The sequence below is a fragment of the Lathamus discolor genome, chromosome 2 (assembly GCF_037157495.1).
Source record: "Lathamus discolor isolate bLatDis1 chromosome 2, bLatDis1.hap1, whole genome shotgun sequence".
Classification (NCBI taxonomy): domain Eukaryota; kingdom Metazoa; phylum Chordata; class Aves; order Psittaciformes; family Psittacidae; genus Lathamus; species Lathamus discolor.
Genome location: NC_088885.1, coordinates 38,783,790 through 38,806,733, shown reverse-complemented (window position 1 = coordinate 38,806,733; position 22,944 = coordinate 38,783,790). Strand labels below are relative to the sequence as shown.

The 22,944-nt window shown below is 37.5% G+C and overlaps 1 protein-coding gene across 2 annotated transcripts in view; it reads right to left on the bottom strand.

Moving 5' to 3' along the window:
• Positions 1–22,944, bottom strand: part of MRC1 (mannose receptor C-type 1) — a 58,905-nt gene that overhangs the window by 21,381 nt on the left and 14,580 nt on the right. For both annotated transcript variants that reach the window (XM_065666513.1, XM_065666514.1), the window contains 11 exons: positions 20,897–21,010; positions 18,409–18,555; positions 12,619–12,801; positions 9,259–9,416; positions 8,190–8,303; positions 6,784–6,899; positions 5,428–5,576; positions 3,755–3,954; positions 3,123–3,247; positions 1,882–1,969; positions 889–1,033 (listed from right to left, as the gene is read on the bottom strand). In XM_065666513.1, the coding sequence (XP_065522585.1) occupies positions 889–1,033; positions 1,882–1,969; positions 3,123–3,247; positions 3,755–3,954; positions 5,428–5,576; positions 6,784–6,899; positions 8,190–8,303; positions 9,259–9,416; positions 12,619–12,801; positions 18,409–18,555; positions 20,897–21,010 (1,539 nt within the window). The remainder of the gene's footprint in view (positions 1–888; positions 1,034–1,881; positions 1,970–3,122; positions 3,248–3,754; positions 3,955–5,427; positions 5,577–6,783; positions 6,900–8,189; positions 8,304–9,258; positions 9,417–12,618; positions 12,802–18,408; positions 18,556–20,896; positions 21,011–22,944) is intronic.

Below are 22,944 nucleotides of genomic sequence, written 5' to 3'. Positions count from 1 at the left end.
CAGGAAAATAATTTCTAATACAGGAGATCTCTCTTTATAGGTTTACCAATTTATTTTGTGCTAAAATATTATCTCACAGCTACTGGCATTTAATGAGGAATTCTCTGCCTAAGAAATTCTGTTACCAGTGTAAAGCAGAAGTGGTACTTCATTGTCAACTACCTAATGCACCATTTTTACTTTGCTCCCCTCCCAATGTAAGAATGTGGCGAAATGCTTAAATGAGCACTTTATAAATTACTCAAACTTAGGTAGATGCACTGCTTGTGGAACCCAAGATTTCCCTAAATTATAAACTTTATGTTGATGTCTTTAGAAAAGAAAAGCATCCAAACTCAGATCTCAAGAGAATTTAGCAAGAAAACAACATGTGAATATAAACCCGATCAAAGCAAAGTATCTCGAAACCAGGCTCCATCTTGCAACTACAGATACAATTAGCTGACAACAGCTGACAGCACCTGAACCAGGTGAAGGAGGGAGTTTCCACACATAAAAATTCAGGTATGTGAACTGATTTGCAAACTATTTTCTAATAATTTGAAACTCAATGCAGAAAAGAAAAAAAACCTCCATAACAGGATTTGCTGGAAAATGAAATGTCAAAAGTGAATGTGAATATTCAAAGTAATATTTCCTAGCTTTCAAATAGCACATTTCCTCTTCTGAATTCATAGAGAAGGGTCAGTGAGAAGCCCCAGCAGGTCACCAAAGGCTGTGTATCTTTAAATGCACTGAAGACACAGAAATCTTTATTCCGCTTTCATATTTCACATTCCACAGGAAAACATTCAGATGATAAACAGGTTTTCAGATTTTTTATTTCTTAAAGTTAAGGAAAAAATCACTGAGAATCTTTTCTTATCATACTAACACATATATCCATACCTTTTCTTATCTGGCAAATCCATCCATATAGATAATCACAGTGCCTGTCATTCCATAGCATGCTGGAATCACCACTGATCTCCGCACAGAGTTCAATTCCTTGATAATTATTGGGCTCTCCAAAGCCCCAGTTTTCATACCTCACCTATGACAGAAAAGGTTTTGTGAAGATTCTGTTATATAGGAAGAAAATAATGGACGGAGAGAGGACACAGCATCAAACCACAGATCTTCAGGTTGTTCCTACTGTCAGTTTAAAAACCTAGATAAGAGGAAACCAGAATCTCCCCATGCAAATGCTGACATTTCAGACTTTTTCTCAGATTACAACTGGACTGCAGTTTAACAATGATGGGGCATGCCACATGTTGATATTAAATTAAATAAATATTCTATGAGTCAGAGTAGTACATAATTAAGACAACATAAATGTTAGCATTTTTCTCAGAAAAATATTGCTGCTATTCTAATTTTTCTAATTTAATTCAAATTTCAGTTTTCTGTATGATAAACTTCCATCAATATATTTTGTCCAGCCTTTCATGAAATACACCCACATCTCCAAAACCTCCTTTGCTTCTACAGTTTTGTATCTTAGTCTATAGTCAAATCACACTGGCATAAAACAACTGCCTTCAGCTCTATGGAATGCAGGCCATTTCAGATAAAGATCTAATTAGCAAAGAAGAGAAATACTAAAGATAAGACTACTTCAGTCCAAAAAAAATCCTTGTATTTACAAGAACATCCTTTTGGCCTACATGGATTTAATTTCTTGTCAATTCAATGTATATTTTCTTAGAAAAAAATAGTATGTTTTAGCAAGAAAAAAAAATCAAGCCAAGAAACTGTTGCTCATAAACTTTCCTAAAGACTGCATGATGCAGTGCAGGGTTATGATTAAGCAGAAAATTACAAGGAACACATATACCACACACATTGGAGGAGCACATGGAATTCAAAATAACAGCTATGGAAAATTAAATCACTCACTGGAGATCCATCACTCCAAACAAAGCCATCATCAGGATTCAAGTAATGTAAACCCATCCAGAAATGCTGGTGGTAATAGCCATTGTTCCTAAAAATAACCACAAAAAGTAATGACAAATGTCCCATTTGTTATAAGTTTAAACATAAACCCCAAATTAATAAAGGCATTGCAATATTTTTCATAATCTATCATTCATAACAGTAACTGTAATAATGCCTAAAGCTGTTAGAAACAATAAGAATCAGGATAGAAATTAATTAAAATGAACCACTTCTAGCTGTTATCAGTATATGTTAATTCAAACAGATTGAAATACTGACCAAGAAAATATCCTGATCTAATCCAACTCCTGAAAATAATGTGGCCTAACATTGTTGTATAATGGTACACTAGCTACTGTGGCTCCATTTATCAACTCTCCATTTTCTCTGTACAGGCACTCACAGTTTCCAAACACAGTTACTTGCTGCAGTTGAATCACATTAAAAAAATAGCACCTTAAACTAATTCTTGTCTGCAAGCAGACACATTTTACTGATTTATCTGAAATTATTAAGTCACTTTGTGATAATGCAGCATCTGAGACTTCTTCCTTGCTATAAGTATGGAGCTTATATGGGATTCTAGTATGGTTGTAGCATTTTGCAAGGCTGCTATATTTCAGTCTTGCTTCCTAGTTAAGACAGGGATGTAGAGGTTCATTGAGCCCAGTCTATTCAGACCATATTCCAAGTGTTACCTTTTAAAAAGTATTTGATCTCATTCAGAAATCTCATGCCTGCTTTTTACAGTTCAGGGACTTACTAACCTTATTTATATTCCCTGTGTAGGAAAAAGTGAATCTGAAGTTGCTCTTTTTGCTTTCTGGTGAGTTCATAAAAGTGACAGACAATCAACGTATTGACCAAAATTATATCACACCTGTTTGTGCACTTGCTATGTGAAACTAGTATCTGTGGTAATTTTACAGTATGCCCAGATCCACAGTAAGTAATTTTACATCAGATGATAAATGTTGCCTCAACTAGATATCTCAACAGTCTCATTTTAGCATTAGCTTCTGGGATGATTGTTGCTAGTCATACAACTCTTGCTATTTCACCAGCTCTGGTTTTTTGATGTGTTTATACAATGCAGATAATGTATCCAGACTGGCTTATACTGAAGAAAACACACCTAACGCTAAATATTCCAGAAAGATCAAAAGGCTAATTAAAGTGAATGGACTGCAGGTACTTACGCAATAGAACGCCATATCACATACTGTTCTTCTTTACCGTTAATGGAGGCTAGGTCTCCTCCTACAGCTCGACAAAACTCTTGAGATTCAAGCCATGTTTTCTTTTCCTCTGGTCTTGAAAAAGACTAGAGAGCATTTTGGAATCAGACAAAATAGACCATACAGATCACAAGATCAAGAAACATCAGCTACCCAAAAGCAATTCATTTACAGTTAACTTGTCCTGTGGGGATTAGAGAAACTGAATACAGGGTTTATAAGCATTCACATCTGTGAAACACTCATTTAGTATGAGTATGTTTAAGCCAAGTTAGCAAACTGACACAAGTTAGCATTGCTGACACAAGTATCTGCTGCAAGACAACAGCTACGAGAAAGGCCCTTTGACTCTTAAAAGAATGGGAAATTCAGTCTTCAAAGGATGGGAAATTAATACCAGAAGATCAAACCCGAAGATCAGATTTTAACTTAATAAGCAAAACCATGTGAATTTTATTAGAAGGGAAAAAGACTTTTACGTATAATCCGTAAATAAGCTTAGGAAGCAATCAGATACACGTATATCAATTTTTATTGCATGTATGTGCAGCAAATAGAAACTACCTTAGTGCAGAAATAAGCAATATACTTACTTTGAAACAGAAGCTAATACGACTGTTTGAGTCCCAACCTTCTGGACACCTGGGAACAGGAGTTGTTGTAGGAACAGGTGGAAGTGTCACTCCCTCTGCCCACACTTTGCACAGGAACTTTGCCTTTTCTTCACATTTTATTACATCCCATAATCCACCTGCAATTCCAGTCCTCATGGCAACACAACCTGGCTTTCTGCCTGGTTGTAAACAGGAATGCACAAAAGCAACATATTTTAGGGAGACTTAAGAATTTAGAAAACTTCATATTCTATCCTGACAGAAATTAAGTCTTTGTAGTGTCAAAAATGTTGCTAATGTTAGAGCATGTCCAGAAGAGAGCCATAAAAATCATCAGAGGGCTGTAACACCTCTCCTGTAAAGAAAGCTGAGCGCATGGGGTTGTTTAGCCTGGAGAAGAGAAAGCTCTGGTGAGACATTACCATGGCTATTCAATATATAATGGGGGCTTACAAGGAAGACAGAGAAAGACTTTTTGGCAGGACCTGTAGTGACAGAACAAAGGGCAATGGTTTTAAAATAAAAGACAGAAGGTTTCAATCAGACATAAGGAAGAAATTTTTTTTTACTATGAGTATGGTGAGACACTGGAACAGGTTGCCCAGAGAAGCTTTGGATGTCTCATCATCAGAAATGCTCAAGGTCAGGTTGGACAGGACTTTGAGCCATCTGATCTAGTTCAAGATGTCCCTGCCCATGGTGGTTTGGGAATGAACACTAGACCTTTACATGCTTCTTCCAACCCAAAACATTCTGTGATTTTATGATTCCAATTCATAAAGAAAGAAAAAAAAAAACCAAAACAAAACCCAGTATTAAAAAAAAAAAAAAAAAAAAAACCAAAACCAAAACAGTTCTGGGGTTCATCCACATTTGAGATACTGAATTGTGCCTCACAAAAAATCATCTCCAGTGGCTGACTCCAGCAACATCATAACCTTCGATCCAACAAATCCTCCCCTAAAACTGAAGATGCAGTTAGAGCTAGTTTCTCAAATTTGTCTAATCTGACTAGGGTTTTCAAAAACTGAACTTGCTATATATTAGCTTATTAATGGCTTGGTGGTCTACATAGCCTTACCTTAGAACAGAAAAAGATAAAGCAATGTTTTCATCAACAAAACTCAGTAAAGAAAGAAATTAGAATCAATCTAGCAAAGATATTAATTTAAAAAAATAATTAAGCACAAATCTTGTCTTGGCCCTCTTATCCTTCCCCACAATCCCATTTTCTCTAGGACCAGAAACTAGATGCTTCATGCATGCTGTGATCTCACACACCTCAGACCATGCAGTGATCAAGTGCACTATGAAATATGACTGAATAGGCAGCACTTGCAAGCAGGGTGCCGTATGCCAGCAGAGATTGCACTTCCGGAGTAGTACAGACACAAACTTTCCCAGAACAGAAACAAATCAGAAACTTTGTCTCAGTTTAAGGTTTCTTCCCAGGCTCATGTTAAAAACTAATTTCAGCACTAAACACGAAGTCAGTGACAGGACTTCATGCTTGAGAAAGCAGCCAGGTATATTTGAGAACAATTAGTCATTATACCACCAAGTGAGAACTACGGAATGAAGTAAAAAATTTCAAGTAGTGAGCAGTGTATTTTGGGCACTGAACTCATTAAACAGTACAGAACCATACCTACCTGGCATTTCAGAATTCCAGTGTGTAAATAAAACAGATTCACCATTAGCCCACTTGAAAGTTCCCTTTTCTTCTACATCTGAAAGTCCAATCCAAAAGTATCTTTCTGTTCTCAGCCCAACCAGGCTAGTCAGATAGGCTTGTTCATACCTGTTCCACAGAACACAGCTGTTAATACTGTTAAATTAATTTTTAAAATTGCTAAAGGCTTGTTATTTTCACAGGACTACTGCTGTACCAAGCACAGCTTGGATGGATTTACTTCAATAAAGCACATAACAAAACATTATATAACAGATATTTTGTAAGCCTCAATAACAGAGTATTTTGCCTTCTCTTCAGATGTCCAGTAAAGAAAGTGACATAATCAGATTGAAATGAAATTGGTGGGAAAGAAGAAACCTGACATGACCTATGTGTTATATCACTGTATTTTTTTTGAGATTTTCTAGTAGCCTTGTGTTTTACCAACTTCTTGCTACAGCCAAATCCAAAACTGGAAAAGGAATCTCCGCATTATTGTTGAAATATACAATAACTGAGGCTAGAGTAGTATAATACTAAATTATCAAACTAAGGATCACTACAAATTAGATCCAATGATCATTCAAGAAAAGTTATGTTTAGGAAACAAACCTACGTAGAGGTAACACCTGTCACAGTTCATTATGGTGTTTAAACAAGCAGCTCTTAAGAAATCAAAATAAGTCTCCCCTTAACAATGTATAGTCTGAAGACCACATTAATGTTAAACCATTTTTATGACAGCTGCATTGCTAGCCATATTTAGAGAGCTACCATTCCTGACAGCTAGAGTTTTCAAAGTCAAAAATATCTATTTTGATTACATAGAAAAAAATTAGAGAAATGGAAAAGCACTGAGCTAACTGCAAGCAAAATAAGCTGTTCTTATCCCTTTCATTTTCTCAACACTCCATGTGAACCAGTGGATTTAGCACACACAGAACCCTGGCCGAATTATGATGGATTTTCGGGTACCTTTTGAAAGGAATTCAGAGCCATATCTCTTAATATAATAATCAAAATTGAATTCTGCATCTCTCACTCAACTAAAACCTATCTTCAAGCCACTACAATTAACAAAATAGGAAATATAATTCTATCTTTTCCCTTCACATAACCATCTACACCAATACTGATTTCACAGTCATCACCTATTTTTACTATAAACTGAATTCCTGGATTTGAATTACATGCAAAAACTGTTAGAAGCTCTGTATCTACAGATAGCTGTCCTTTCAAGCGAGATGTTTGTCCAGATCAGAGTACGATATTCAGATGATGTCAGATGTTAAATCCTCATGTGATCCCCTAATGCAAGTAGCCTTTTACATACCTGTCTTCAATAGTTGCTAAAAAAGCCTGATGCCTCCCACAAGTTTGATTCGCTTGAGAAAATGATACAAATGTATTTCCAATGAAGTAACAATAAAAACCATGTCTTTTCCAACCCTGTCAAAATCAACATTAAATGATCACATAAGTTGCAGCTTTCCTAAACTTCTTGAAATAAAAAGTAAAATACGCCACTGTCAGCTAACAATCAGACAAAGGAACAACTGAAACAGACAGACTGGAAACAAGCAGGATCAAAGCTTTTTAACATATTATTTTTCACATATTATGATCTTTAATCAGTGCATTCCATTTACAAAGGCAGAAGAGGCTTTGCTTGTACCTTTGGTGCTCAGTATAGGATTATAACTAGCACATAGGCATTGTGCAATCATGAGAATAGTCTCGAGAAGCAAATTTCAGCTTTGCTTTTCAGAAAGGGAATGACACCTCAAACAAGTTTGTTTATTACTAACTAACATTAAAACACTCTTCTAATATTTTGTCATTCAAATGTCATTAATTCTGAAATATGCTCTGAAGTTTGCTGTGACCAGCCACAATTCACACAAATTGCCTTCTTATGGTTTTCAATTTCTCACCTATGAGAGACTTTTGTCTATGAGCATGTACTTAGTTCTCCAGGCAACGATAGCATCCAAAAGCATTAGGAGCTCTCTATCTTTTTCAGCAGTTGAATATTTGCAAGCTTCCCAGATACTCTTACAAATACTAGGAATAAATATCAAAGACTTCCTCTGCAGCTGTGTAAAGCAGACTTGGGAGAAAAGGAAATTTCTTCATGGAAGACAAAAAGCCAGTAAGATTCCCTATGACATAAGAAATTACAGTAGGTTTTTCGGAATTACTGAGTGTTATGTTACCAGAAGGCAAACATTACTGAAAAAAACAATAGATCCACTGGCAGTTTAGAAGGAGCACAATGGATTAATTTTGTTCAGGCACTCATAACAAATTCTTCAAAGTACAGAGCACTGCCAGAGACCACAGCAAAGTCTAGAGAATAGTATGTAGGCAAGCACACCCTTCCTGCTACGAATAATTCTAAATAAAATTGTAGGCAGAGCTGAAGAGCAACTGCTGGTACAGGTCAATTCCATAGGAAGGCTTGAGTGTCAGCCAAGCAAAAATGGCCAGCTACAGGTTTGAGTTTTGGCTTAAGTTTTGAAAAAAGTAAGGGAGCAACAAGAGCCAAATTACAGTCACAGGCTAGATTTATTCACATTAATGAATGCCTATCCCACCTGCCCTAGAAATTAGTAGGCCAGATGTTCTGATAATAACACAGAACCATTTTTCCTGTTTAATCTGTGACGTAGGTGTCATTTTCACCTCTTAACCATTCCTAGCAGCCTATTCAGATCAGGCTACTTTTTCTTCACTTACCCTCTGGCAGCCCATGTCAATAATTTCCTCTTCTGCAGGACCTTCTGACATGGGTTTCCTTTTACAGATGTAGCCAATTCTCTTTTCGCAAGAATGGTCTGCCCAAAATCCATCCTGAACATAAGAACAGAACATTAGTCAAGTGGGATCTAATCTTCAAAAAAGGTGCTTTATGCTTTTAAGTATTTAATGATTTTTTTGCTAGCTTTAAAAGAAGCAAAACCTACATCGAAGTTCAGTACTTAATTCCAACTTCATTCCAACCTGTTTTTACTGGCTGATTTGCCAATGACTTACACCTTTGATATTTTTAGTTATCACAAAGAGGAAAAATAGCATTTTGCAACATCACACACAGACTTACTTTCACACCCGCTATTATCTCAGTTTCTGTAGTACACCTGGTCAGCAATCATTGCCACATTCCAAAAGGCAGTCTTTTCAAAGCAGCCTTTTAATTGTAGGCATACAGTCACTCAGTAAAGGCTTCTACTGATGCCACTGCCAACTAATTTTCTCAGAGCTTTGCATGAGCAGTGCAAATTCAAGCACAACATCTAATCCACCTAGACCTGAGATTTATAACTTTGCCTAGAAAAAGAAAATTAAGGCTTCTGTTTTCTTCTAAAGATAATATAAACATGATTATCTCTCTCCAACACATTAAAAACTATTAGTGCAATTTTTAAAGCTAGGTGTATACCTCATATTCAGTCACAGCAGAAAAAATTCAAACATACCCAAAATGCCTCGGTAGCTTACTGAAGAAAAGCATTTGCATGTCCATGTACTTAACAATGAAATTAAAAGTCTTTTCAAAAATGCCCACATGCACAAACTGAAATCCAGAAATATGGGTAGTGGGGGGCAAGGAAAGCCACCACTTGCCTGCTTCCCAGGGAAGACAACAAAAACAATGGAGATCCTTCCTCAAAAAAATAACCTATAAGACTCTAAAATAGGCTGCTTCAAACAGTAATATCCCCTATTTTGTTGCTCTTGCATAGAAAAAAGCCCAACTGATAAACAGAATTATAAGGTAATTAATTCAATAACTACATGACTTTACCTTTCCTTTCATAACAACACAGTCCTCTTGCCTGTTGTTTGCATGAGTGGGTTCTCCACGAAGCCACTTGGTATAGGTGACAGGTGTCCCATCGCTCCATTCAAAGTACATCTGAACCTTTAGGTCATTCAGCCCAATCCACAGCTCATCAGATGGCTCTAAGATGTACAGTCAACAAGGCTGACAGCAGTTGTTTTACACAATGTGAATTTTTATCTTTATAGAACACAAAATAATTTATTCTCAGGAAGTTTAAAAGGCAGTCAGGAAATTAAGGCTCCCCGTTTCAAAAAGAGGGCAGATCATTCCTCATATACACACTCCAGTCAGTATTATAAATTATTTATTTCTAGTCTGCTATCCAGCCTATTGTAAAGGCAGCAGGTGTTTCCTTTTGTCCACTGCACTATGACTTAGATCACACTGACCAGCTACATGCACAGTCCTTTCCTTAGACAGCAGTCTATCCAAGCAGAGTATGAACTGTTTGGTTAATAGAATTTACTCATTATGATTATTTTTCACTGACAAGGAAACTACTTTCTAAGAGGGCTTTTTCCAATGCTTACTACCTTGCATTTTTACAACCCATCTACAGCACTCAGAGCTTTTTCCTGTTCGGCTTATTATCATAGTTCTTGCCTTCTTCTGTAAGTCTTCCTCTAACATCCTCTATCCAGACTGACCACAGTCAACCTGACAATGAAATCACTCACGGAAATGAAAAATAGGATTGTGAGCCCACCCAAAAAACTTCAGGCGCAGGAATGGGTCTCTTAACGGAACTGGAACATCTTATCTTCCGTTGCTGTTGTGACGAGCAACAGAAGTGCTTGTAAAAGACTTAAAAGACATAACCCTGAGGCAATCCTTTCTGATTACCACATTTCAGATAAGTTTTCCTAGATACCCCCATAACTTCAAACTCTCCTGTGACATTTCTCCCATCTGCTAGTTACAGGAATATGGAGGCTTCCCATTTTGACCAACCAAGCTGCTGCAAAAATCACCCTGCCAACCCGACACTTTAAGGGAGTCAACTCTCTCTCCTCTTTCCTTTCCTTCTCTCCCATCTTTACTATACCTAAGTATGATCAGCCCTCATAGCTCATACATACTGTTCCTACCATCTCTCCCTTAATAAGAAGAGCTCAGATTCACAGGACACCAAGCTCCATTTTCAAACAGACACCTTCATCTCTTCCTCCAGACTGCTCTTCATGCTCAGAAGTCCCGCAACATCACATCTCAGTACCCCCCCTTTAAAATCTCCTCTGCAAGCAAAATTGAAACCTGTTCCAGTTCCACTGCCCACCATGCTCTCATTCCTTCCTTAGCTACCTCCATCCATGCTATTTTCTTTTTTTTTTGTTGTTGGTTTTTTTTTTGTTTATTTGATATGTTAATATCTTGCTGTCTGTGTTTATTGAGCACTTAACAAAGCAAAGGCCTCATCCATAGCCAGAACCTACTTTAATGGGCTCACACCATGGTAATATGAGCAATAAACAGCTTTCTTCAACAAGGTTATTACATCAAAGTCTTCCACATAATCCATGCAAATCAGAAATGGCCAAGAGCCATTTCTGGCTCTGTGAAGCCCCTTCCTACATAACATTATCTCCCTAAAGAAGAAATGCTGTAATGGCATTTTGCAGTCACCTCTAAAGCTGAGACTAAATACTAATACTAAACACTAAGAATTTTTTTCCCCCAGCCACTTGTAAATAAGCTGTTTTTACTCTCTCAGACATGCTATGAGCCACAATTGTGCCATATCACATGCTGGACTTCTGTGTAAACATCCAGAATGCACTTCTTTATTCTTCTTCATGTTCCTCTCTAAAGTTCTCCTTTGTGGGTAACAACAATGAAAGTTCGACTACTATGACAATACTCATCTCATTGTACCCCTTCTTCCATTGTTTTATCATGGGACTGTGAAATGTTTGGCACAAAGATAGGCTTTTGTTTCTTCTGTAAGGAAGAGTTCTGATGCAAACAAGATTTTCTAGGCACTGCAATACATGGTGTTCTCATCTCAGTGGTGAAAAAGGGTAATCTGATACTGTCATAAACTGCCTTAAAAGGCTCCTTTAGTTGTTCCAGTTTTACTCCTCAGAAAAGAATGCTTTCAAAATAGGCCATTGCGGTGAGTATTCCATATGTGAGAAGCCTGGTTTCCTTCAGGACTATTTGTGCTTCAGAAACATTCACTTTTACGAAAACAGTGCAGCACAGTCAGCTCAGAAAAGGTCTTTGGAGAAGGAATTTATGAAAAAATCTGTTTCCAAGAACTAAGGCGAAAATGCAACTTATTTCCTTTACAAAATGAAGGAAGAGCCTAACTTTTTTCAAATGTCCTACTATCTCATCAGGAGGTCTCACCGTTCTTAACAATCTCCTTTGAAAGAGTAAAAGTTTCATGTTCATGAAAAAACAACAAATCACTCTTTCAGGAATGTGAAGACAAGCACAAGTTGCTGTGGAGTTGGCTAGGATACAAAACTAAAACATATCAGCTATTTTATGTTTTCCATGCCAAGACTGCTGTTAACACTGAAGCTCAAAGCAGCTTCTTTCTCTAAATCACACTTACCTGGCACTAAAAGCACATATATAAGATCAGTTACCGCAAAGATGAATACATAGGTGCGAACATGCTGCTCGCATCAAAAAGCAGGAACTGATCCTGCATGCAAAATCAGGTTCATGTACAGCAATAGCAACCACAAAACTGTCTCAGTGTCAGCATGGTTTCACCTCCTGGAATGAACACACAGTATCCACAGCCTAACTTGCCTTGCAAAAACTGGATCATGTGCTCAGAATCTAAACACCTAAATACCATATTTAATTTGTGGCACATCTGAATCCACATACTGCGACAGATGGCTTCCTTTTTCAGAAGAAACACAAGCAGTGTGACTTGGAGAATAAGGGCATGGCAGTGCTGGTAATAGGACCTAGATCTTCCCAAACTGTCTTTGACCAACAGACTTTTCTTCCCCTCATCTATCTCTGCAGACCAATAGTAAAAATCCCCCAAGCTTCTGAAAAAGTTGAAAATTGTTTTAAATCCCTAAAAAATAGAAGATTGGGTTTGATGCAATTCACAACAGTGACCACAGATTTTCTGTGTCAGTAGAGTTTGCTCAGTTTTTGTGATCTTATTGTATGTTTTTTCTTTCAAAGATTCTTTTTAATTTAAAATTTAACTTCTCCTGCAATCAGTGATCAGGACACCTTTTTTTATATATTTTTTAACAGTCTCTTCCTTTTATTAAAAGGCAAAATACATTGAAAACTCTTTATTTTCTCAGTGTAAACATACATATGTTATTGTAACAAAATACTCACGGTACCCAAGCTGCGAAATAACAAAGCTGTACTCTTCAACATTATGGATGCTTGCCAGATCCCCATCCTCTTTCCTGCAAGATGTTAAGGCATCTTTCCATATTTTGGGGTCCCTGTGAATTATGTAACAGTGACCAGCATATGATATCCATTGATCAGGACATCTAATAGGCACATTAGTCTCTGAAAAGAAAAATTACCATTAAGAGTTTCAGAATTCTATTCTTAACTAAAGACTTAAAACCACATAAGGAAAGATTTAGCAGCATAGCTGAAAAATACATACAGGGATAATAATCTGATTGCATAAGTAAAACTTGTGAAACTTACAGATTTCTTTTACACACTACAGTAGCAAATGCTTGCACCTTTGTCATGGTTTAAGCCAAGCCGTAAATCAGACCCCGCAGTCTCTGTCTCACTCCCCCCCATTTCCCCACCCCCCACTCACGGAGGGATGGGGAGGAGAATCGAAAGAATGCAACTCCACGGGTTGAGAGAAGAATGGTACAGTAACTAAGGTATAACACAAACCACTGCTGCTGCCACCAATAATAATAATGATAAGGGAAATAACAAGGGAAGAGAATACACCACCACCCACTGACCAATACCCAGCCTGACCGAGCAGTGATCTAGCCCTTCTGGGTAACTGCCCCCAGTTCTACATCCTGGGCACAACATGCTGTGGTATGGAATACCTCTTTGGTCAGTTTGGGTCAGGTGCCCTGTCTCTGCTTCCTCCCGGCTTCCCCTCCTCCCTGGCAGAGCATGAGACTCAAAGTCCTTGATCAGACTAAACATTACTTAGCAAGAATTAAAAACATCGGTGTTATCAGCGCTGCTCCCAGGCCAAAAGTCAAAAAACAGAGCACTGCACCAGCTACTAAGAAGGAGAAAAATGACTGCTACTGCTTAACCCAGGACGACTTTGTGAAAAGTCAGAATTAAAAATTACCTTAAAACACAGGTTTGACCTTTAGATGCATACATAAATGCTAAAATGTAGTTTGCAGAGCAGTGCTTTACCATTTTCCTCCACTCATGTTAGCATTTCTCTTCTTCTTTCTTGCTGTACAGCTGTATGTTAAGAACCTGGACTTACAAAACATATTTCTGAGGGTATTTTTTCCCCCAAACCTTGGGCATTTTATGGATTAGCCCCATTTACTAGACTAGCAAAATAAAAATAAATGGTTCTACAGAATTATGGGGGAATACAAGTTAGAATACTGCTTTTAAGAATCATTTTTAAAAGTTTCATTGAGAAAATTATACTAAGTAAATGATTTATGCTTAAAACTCACTTTTAAAAGTTCAACAGAACAGCACCAGTATACTGCCAGCAACCACACCACACTGCTGTTCAGCAAACAATTCAGCTTTGGGAGGAGTGCCACCAGAATAGATGATAAACAGAATATTGCTGGTGTAGAAACAAATTATGATTCTTGCAGCACTTTATTTAAAATCAGCAATGGGTTTAGCAAACACCAGTATACAGAGTAGAACAGGGTAGCAGGTTTGCTAAAAAGTCCTTTGGCAAAAGTACTTGTGTATGGCAGGGAAAGAGAAGCAATGCATTTGTGCATAACAGTGGGATATATCCTGTAGAAATAATTAAGTATGAATCCAAAGCTACGATCAGTCAGGCCCAGGTTGCAAGCACATATCCTCTTTCAGCTGAAGTATGCTGATGATGCCCCTCTATTCTGCTCTCATGAGACCTCACCTGGAGTATTGTGCACAGTTCTGGTGTCCTCAACATAAAAAGGACATGGAACTGTTGGAACAAGTCCAGAGGAGGGCCATGAGGATCATCAGGGGACTGGAGCACCTCCCGTATGAAGACAGGCTGAGAAAGATGGGGCTGTTCAGCCTGGAGACGAGAAGGCTGCGTGGAGACCTCATAGCAGGCTTCCAGTACCTGAAGGGGGCCTATAAGGATGCTGGGGAGAGACTCTTCATTAAGGACTGTAGTGATAGGACAAGGGGTCATGGGTTAAAACTTAAACAGGGGAAGTTTAGATTGGATATAAGGAGGCAGTTCTTTACTGTAACGGTGGTGAGGCACTGGAATGGGCTGCCCAGGGAAGTTGTGAATGCTCCATCCCTGGCGGAGTTCAAGGCCAGGTTGGACAGAGCCTTGGGTGACAGGGTTTAGTGTGAGATGCCCCTGCCCACCGCAGAGGGGCTGGAACTAGATGATCTTAGGGTCCTTTCCAACCCTAACTATTCTATGATTAGTAGTTACTTAGTGTCACGATACAGATTCCTGGCACAGCTGTAAACAGCGTCTGTTGCCTGCAGACCTGCCTCAAAAAAGTGCTAGCATGTTGTCACAAAAGATTAAGTAAAACTGAACTTTACTTCCCCAGGATAAGGGGGCTCAGAGCCTTGTCAGAGCCATATTACTCTTGCCACAGGAGAGTAAGAACTGGAATAGAGAGTGGGGGAATCCCAGAAAAACAATCCGAATGTATGTAGAGGTATTGAGAGAAACAGGAGAGGGCAGAGGTGGCAAATGCTGTTAGAGGTTAGTCCAATGTTTCAGCCACCTGCCTAACTCGTCCTGTGACTGGTCTCAGCTCTGAACATGCATATGCTCAGAGCTAGGCATATCTGCACCTCCAATACACATAGTTCACCCTTCTGCAGACTGTAGACACTGAACAGAACAGACATCAGCAGTGCAGACATTGCTACAAAGACAGTCACAGAGGTATTTATTCCCCAGAGGTATTTATTCCCCAGGGAGTCCATGAGACTTTTTTGGACCAAAGGAGACTGTAAGACTACTACTGTAAACACTAAAGCAGCTATGGCAGGGCTGGAGAATCTTTTGCTAAGTCCACTAACACCAGGGAGTTTGTTGCAGGCTAGCAAGAAAAGCAGTTGACAGCCTAGTTTCTTTGGTGCAGGTCTTACCAAACAACATAGCTGGTGATTTCTCAGTAAGAGAAAGTCTTCAGCTCTTCGTTTCCAGTACTCAGCAAAGAATTAACTCTGTGCTTACCCATTTGCCTTTTAAAGAAAATATTTGATAACACAAAGCCATATATACAATCTATCTCTTTTATCCTAATGGAAACGAGTACTATTCCCTGAGCTTCATTTGCCTTAAGCAAAAGAATCAATATGAATTACAAAAAATAAGATGTAACAAACAAAATCATATTAATGTGCAAAAACATTTATCCCAAATGTCAAGCTGATGAATTTACTGTGGAATAGATCAAGATACAGAAATGAAATTTGGAAGCATAAAATGGTTATTCTTCAAATAGCAAGCAAATACTTTTGTAAACTATAAGCATGGCTTCCTGAATACTGAAGATCTCACAGTGATTGACTTGGGTGTCTAAATGGGTGAAAGCACTAGTTGAAGTTTTCATCATGATTCAGGCATTTGGATTGCCATTCAGACTTCTCTCTCTCATACCCACCCTTTGTGGTCTCATGAGAGCTCACACAGGAGTCACAGCAGTGACACTAAGAGCACTTACTTCTTCTAATTGAATGTTTTATGAAGTGTTTTGAAACAATACTTTGAGATCACTACACCTGGTTGGACTGGGATGAAATCTATTTTGGTAGTGACTTGGTGGAGGTATAACGACAGACAGCCTTTCCTTAGAAAATTAAGCTAAAAAATAAGCTAGTTTTGCAGGTTAAAATAACAGGCTCCTATTAATCCACCCTGATGTATTGCAGGGCCAATGCTTTGAAGCCCTGTGGCTCCACATCACTTGGATGTGTACAATGATGTGGCCCCCTGCTGGAAAAAGCACTTCTGCTACTAAGAGAAAACCCTGTACAGCTGCTGGCTTTGTGGAAATCTTCAACTGCAACAGAAATAAATATCCTGTAGAGATTTTTGTCTACTTTGTTTTGGACACAACCACGATTATATTCTATCGTAAAATACACATTCCTGTCTCACAGCCCTCACATACTTACTGCCATGTTACACTAAATTGTAACTTCCAGGGTTACAATTTCAAAGGATTGCCTCCGTGTTCAATGTTAAGTGCACAACTAAGTGCACATATGGATTTGTGATTAATTTATTTCTTGACTCAGGAGCCCTAGTCAGGAAAACATCATCTGCCATGAGTTTCCTTTACATCATTAGAAGCTGAGGGCACTTAACACCTTGTGTGATCACATGCTTATTCCTTTTATGACTTCCCCCCATGGGACATTTTGGAAAATATTTTATGAAGTGAATCACTTCCAAACTCTGGTTAATCTGTCACCATGATTACTCAGCAATTTCTGTATAATTGAAAACTTTTGTTTCGTTTCTGTTTGTCCTCCAAATTACTGGTAAACTGGGGAGTGGAGAAAGGGGAGAGAATAAAAAGCGTGCTGCAAATGAAAGAACCAAGTTGAAATTAAATCCAAATAAGACAGCAGCTAGTATTGAATCGATAGCATATTTATAGGCACCAGTGTCTAAGAACTGATGTTTGATACCTGAAAAGCTGAGCTTTAGCAAACTGAACAATCTAAAACTACCTATATAAATTAAAGTATCTGGTTGTTGTCAACTGTATGGAGATACTAATAAAAGTTTACATCTTAATTTAGGAAATAATTAGAATATGCTTTAAAGTCCTTCTCAGCTAGGCAACAAATACGCTTGATTCCAAGAGTAAAGTCTTAATTTGATTTTTAAATATTTATTCAAATATTTAATTAATGGTATAATAGCACGTTCTTGTGTGGTTTGGTTTTGTTTGGGACTTTTTTTTTCTGTTAGCAAAATGAAATACGCAGAAGTCTCTGTCCTAAATGTTTTTGATTGGATTGGTTACATACTGGCAAAAGCAGAGAAAAGATTAGAAAACATGTTTTTCAAGCCAATGTTGAACACTGAGTTTCCAAAATAGTTGGTTTGCAAATAATGCATATTAGTATTTGAACTAGAAATCCAGCAATAGTTTATTTTTCTGCTTCCAAAACCTATAGAAAATAATGTCAGTGAATTTAAAAGATACTTTTATGTCCTGGCAAGAAAAAGAAGCTCGGAAAGAAGAAAAAGAAGAGGTGATGAAACAAAAGAATAAGTTACAAGGTTTTTATAGTACACAGAGAGATAACAAGGATGCAGGTCTAAATAAAACTATAAAAACTTATCCCTGTTTTGTCTTTCCTATTTATATTAGGCAAGTGCAGAATTATATTTCTTCTGAAAAAGTCTGCATATATATATAATTTAAATAATTTCATAAATTAGTTTTTTATATATACAAATAAATAATTTTATGTATCTCCATATAAATACGTCTATTTGTAAAATAGATGTATAACATTATTAGCTCTCAAAAGAATTTTTTTTAATTCTCCTAATCACTACCAACTTGCACTGGCAAACTTTCTCTATTTCATAAGCAGTAAAAATGACAGAAAGAAGAAACAGATCAGTTTCACTGAGTACATGGGGCTTTAGATAATTACACTTTATTTATAGAAAACATTAAATTATTGCTCTTTTGATTTTACATACAAAGTCTAAAAGATATACTTGTTTTTGGAAATGAGAACTCCACCATTTCTGCAACTTAGAACTCAAAGCTACTGAAGAAAGACTGATACACAGGAAGTAGGGAGGCCAGAACAAAAAGGAAGTATACAATGCTCACTTTTACAAGGAACTTTAGTCAAGCCATAGTCTACAGAGACCTTTAGTTAGTTTTACCACATATAAGAACAAAAACTTATTAGAATTATAAATAAAAACCACTGGTCATTCATCATTTGGTGGGGATTTATTACCAAACCTACCTGTAGGAATTATGAAAGATTCTAAAGTAGCATTTCCTCGTTTACAAATATAGCCAAGCTTCTGATCACATTCCCGATTCTCCCACTTAGCGCCTTTGCCAGGATTTAGTGCTGCACAAATTTTTCCAGGTTCTGGAGAAGGATGTCCTTAAAAAAGAAAAAAAAAAAACAAACAAAACAAGCAAAGCTTCCACAACAACAAAGTGTAAGCACATCACAGTTATCCTCCTAATTACTCTCTAATCTGTTCCATGCTTTAGTTTTAACATACATTAACATATAGGTAACTGTGATTCGCCACAGTCCCCTAGACTGAACAGTGCAGTTCATTCCCTTAAGAGATACTTTTCCATAAGTTGAGATATTTTTCAGGCTCACAGTTTAACAGCCTCTTCACAGATTCAAAGTCTTGATGGACGGTGTTACAGTGCACCTATTTACTTTGCTTTGTTTGGTTTCCTCATTAAAAGAAGACTGCCTAAACTCCAGAGCACAGTCTTTAGGTGAAAAAGCTGTTCAGTAAGCTCATAAAATTCTGTACGCAATAAGACAGTAAAGGCAGAAAAATAATTATTTTGCTAATATGAATGTCTCATCCACTTGTTTAAACAATATGACAGTAGCATGACAGGATATTTGGATATTTACAGTTGAAGATTAGCATTAGAACTAAAGAAACATCTAGAAGAAATGTAGAAGAAGCTGTAGAGCAGAATATATTCCTGCAATAAAGTGGATGAACATTTCAAGATCTGGTCTAACGTGACTGAACTTAACACGGATTTTCTTTCATTTCTCAACATGCGCCACACTTTACTCTGTAACCAGCATTATGGAGTAAGCAATATGGAAGCTCAGCAATAAACACAGCAAAACAGTATCTTTTATAGTGTGCAAGATTGTTCACTGAAAATCATCTTGTATCGGTACCATTTCATTATGATTACATTATGATTAGTTAGTCCTATATTTGCAGTCATATCTTCTTCCCATAGGAGAAAAAGCTATGCTTACTTCAAAAATAGAGATTTAAATTGTTTTAATGCACAACAAATGTTAAACTGTTAGGAGTTAGCTATCCAAAATGCCTAACCAGCATAATTTTAGTTTAAATGTTGAAAGCTTAATTCCCATGTTTTTCTGCTATTTATCTGGGGCTAATGAGATGGAAGAATATGAAGCTTCCACAAATTCTTTTAAAATATACTAGTAGAAGATCAGCCAGCTCTTGAACATCCAGGGTAATGAGAATGAGATAGAGGTAGGCTGACAAAAATAGTCATGAAGGAGATAGCACAAATAGAAAATAGGTTACAGGGTTATAAGTATATTACCTTTGAACGAAATTAAGGAACATGAGGAGTTAAAGATAAATGGAGCCCATCTTAGTTACATCAAAGCCCATCTAATTCTTTACAGGACAACAGAGAGCTGTCTGCAGTTTTAACAACCATTAAGAGCTCCCCTTACTACTTTCACTTCACCTCACAGTTTTCCCCTGCTCTTTATTAGATGCAGATCCCTATCAGTGCAATTGTATGACAGACCTACAAATACCTTCACAGCAACTTGCAGTTCAGCCCATTTGCTTCATGTGCTCACTCCATTGGAGAGCTATTTATACAGTAGCTTGATTCACTCTTCAGAGCTTACCTGTTCAAGAAGTTTGTCCACCTAAAGCACGCTTTTGTCCTTATCTACACAAGGAAGCCACTGGGAGATACGATGAAGCATATATTTATAGTTATTGCATATTAAATACATGTGGCATGCTCAATGAAGAGAAACAAGAGTAGTTACGTTGCACAACTTCAGAAGTCTACCGTAAACTAGTATCCAAAGGTTTCCTGAATAGCAAACGCAAGGGAACAAAGGTCCTGCAAAAAGACACCTTATCACAGGTACTCTGAATAGTAAACCAGAAAAACAGCTCTTTACTGTGTACACAGATGGCATAGAGACTAGCTTTTAAAAAATGGCACCAGAGTGCAACACTGCGACTACAGGTGTGCTGTGTGTGGGCTTGCTTCGAAGTAGACTAGCCTAACATGTTCAGTTTGATATATGATATTGCCATGGCTAGGTAAATCCCAAATTAAAATGAAAATATAACCTTTAAGCAAATAATCAAAACAAATGGGAAAGCAATTGAAAAAAAAGATAATCTCACAGATCAAGACACCTACAGCATCAGATTTATTCATATAGAAATAAATTAAGATATACAAATGAAGTGTAAATAGATGACTTCTAAGACTTTCCTCTGCATTTTGAGGCTACAATTTGCATTGTGAATAATAAATTAACCCTAGTGTGTATCCTCAGCATAAGGGCACTGTTACTCACAGTGGTAACAGCCACACTCAGAATCTTTAAACTTCAAGACAAACTTGATAATTGCAGGAGAATACAGTACTAGAAAAGAAATATGCTACCCAATGACCAAATCTTTGTCTTTTAAACTGAGTAGCAACATATTTAACCTTACCTGGAACCCAATTTAAGTATCGGAAAGGGGCACCACCAACCCATTGCCATCCACTGTTGAAATTCAAACTGTTAAGACCAAACCAGAGAGCGGAACTCAGTCTGCCAGTCAAACCTAACAGAGACAAAAAAAGATACTGCAAGAACACAGCAAGAGCAAACACCTTCTTCAAACTTGAGAGCTGAATTCTGCCTAAACCGTCTGCTTCTCCTTTTTTCCTAGTACAGGTTTTAGCCTTTTAGTTAAGGTGGCTACGCTAAACCTGCAAAGCACATCATTTTACATGGGTCACTCTAGCTTTACAGTTTTCATGTTTTTAGGTATAGAGAATTTTGTTACAATCAAAACCAAACATTTCTGCATACTCTTTCTAAACTAGTGATCATAGATACAAAACAAATATTTTTCTTCCATACTTATAAAATAGATAAAGTTGAACAAAGGTCTCAAAAACAAAAATCAGCTTTATAATATGAAGCATGAAAAGTTTCCTATTGTGTATTTTCTCTTCCAATAAAATTAACAAGTGAGTTTCAACTTTACATAGAACAAAGTAAAAAAACTGTTCGCATTTTACCAAACTACAATAAAATGTAATAATTCCAAACACCAAACACATCTTGTACATTTTTCAGACTCAGGATTTCACTTCTTCAGCCAATGATAAGTCAGGCTTCCAAAACCAGTTCCAACTTAATGCTCTAATTATGAAAAGCACCTAGAAATACCATGCTTATGTATGGTCCTGCTGCACTACCTCTAGTCATTATTAACCCATTGTCTATCTCTGCCTTTCGTTTAAGACTTGGAAGCCCAGCTGCCTGACTGCTGATTTTTTTTAATTGAATGTATTTCTGCATAGCTCAAAGAAAATCACTGCGCAATGTGTATCATTTATTTCTGCTTCTACTGATGACATCATACCAGTATGTCGTTTTGCTCTATATATTTTAGTTTGGCACCATGTTAATAAACAGTACTTGAAGGATACAAAGGCTAAAAGAAAGGTAGTTAAGCACCGCAAAGGACTGGAATGTCATACCGGAGCCTGATTTGGCCCCAAAACATGAATGTGTTCCAGTACTTCTTCCATACAAACAAGTTGTGGTTAAGACAATCAAAAACTGAGCATGACAAGAAATCTTGGTACTGCCAGGGTAGCTGTAGAATGAAAAACTGATTTTCACATGCATTTGGCAGCTATATCTAATAGTTTTCAATTAAAACACACCTATTAATACCTCACTTCTATATGTTAGTGCCAGATTTCTTCCTTGAGCATTAATTTCACCAATAATTTTATCACACTCAGTAAAATGCTTTGACCAAATCCTTAAATTGAAAACAAAAGTTTAGACATAACAGACTGTTCATAGCATTAAAAATTCATTTATAGTTCATCTAAATTGAAGAAATATGGATTTGATGGATGGACTACTAGATGGATAAGGAATTGGCTGGATGTCTGCATCATCCAAAGAGTCACAACCAACGGCTCAGTGTCCAAATGGAAACTAGTTGTATAACTCTAGGGTCCCGTATTGGAGCTGATAGTATTAAATATCTTAATCATTGACATAGTGGGATGGAGTGCACCCTCGGCAAGTTTGCAGATGACACTGAGCTGATGGTTTGCTCCATCCCTGGCAGTGATCAAGGCCGGGCTGGACAGAGCCTTGGGTGACATGGTTTAGTGGGAGGCGTCCCTGCCCATGGCAGGGGGATTGGAACTGGATGATCTTAAGGTCCTTTCCAACCCTAACTATTCTATGATTCTGTGATTGATTCGCTTGAGGCAAGGGATGGCATTCAGAGGGTCTTTTAACAGACTTTAGATGTGGACACATGTCAACCTTATGAAATTCAACAAGGCCAAGTGCAAGGTCCTGCACATGGCCCAGGCAATCCCCAATATCAATATGGACTGGGGGATGAATAGATTGAGAGCAGCCCTGCAGCTCATGACCTCGGGGTACTGGTGGATGAAAAGCTGAACATGAGCCATCAATGTGTGCCTATAGTCCTGAAAGACAGGCATAGTAGCATGG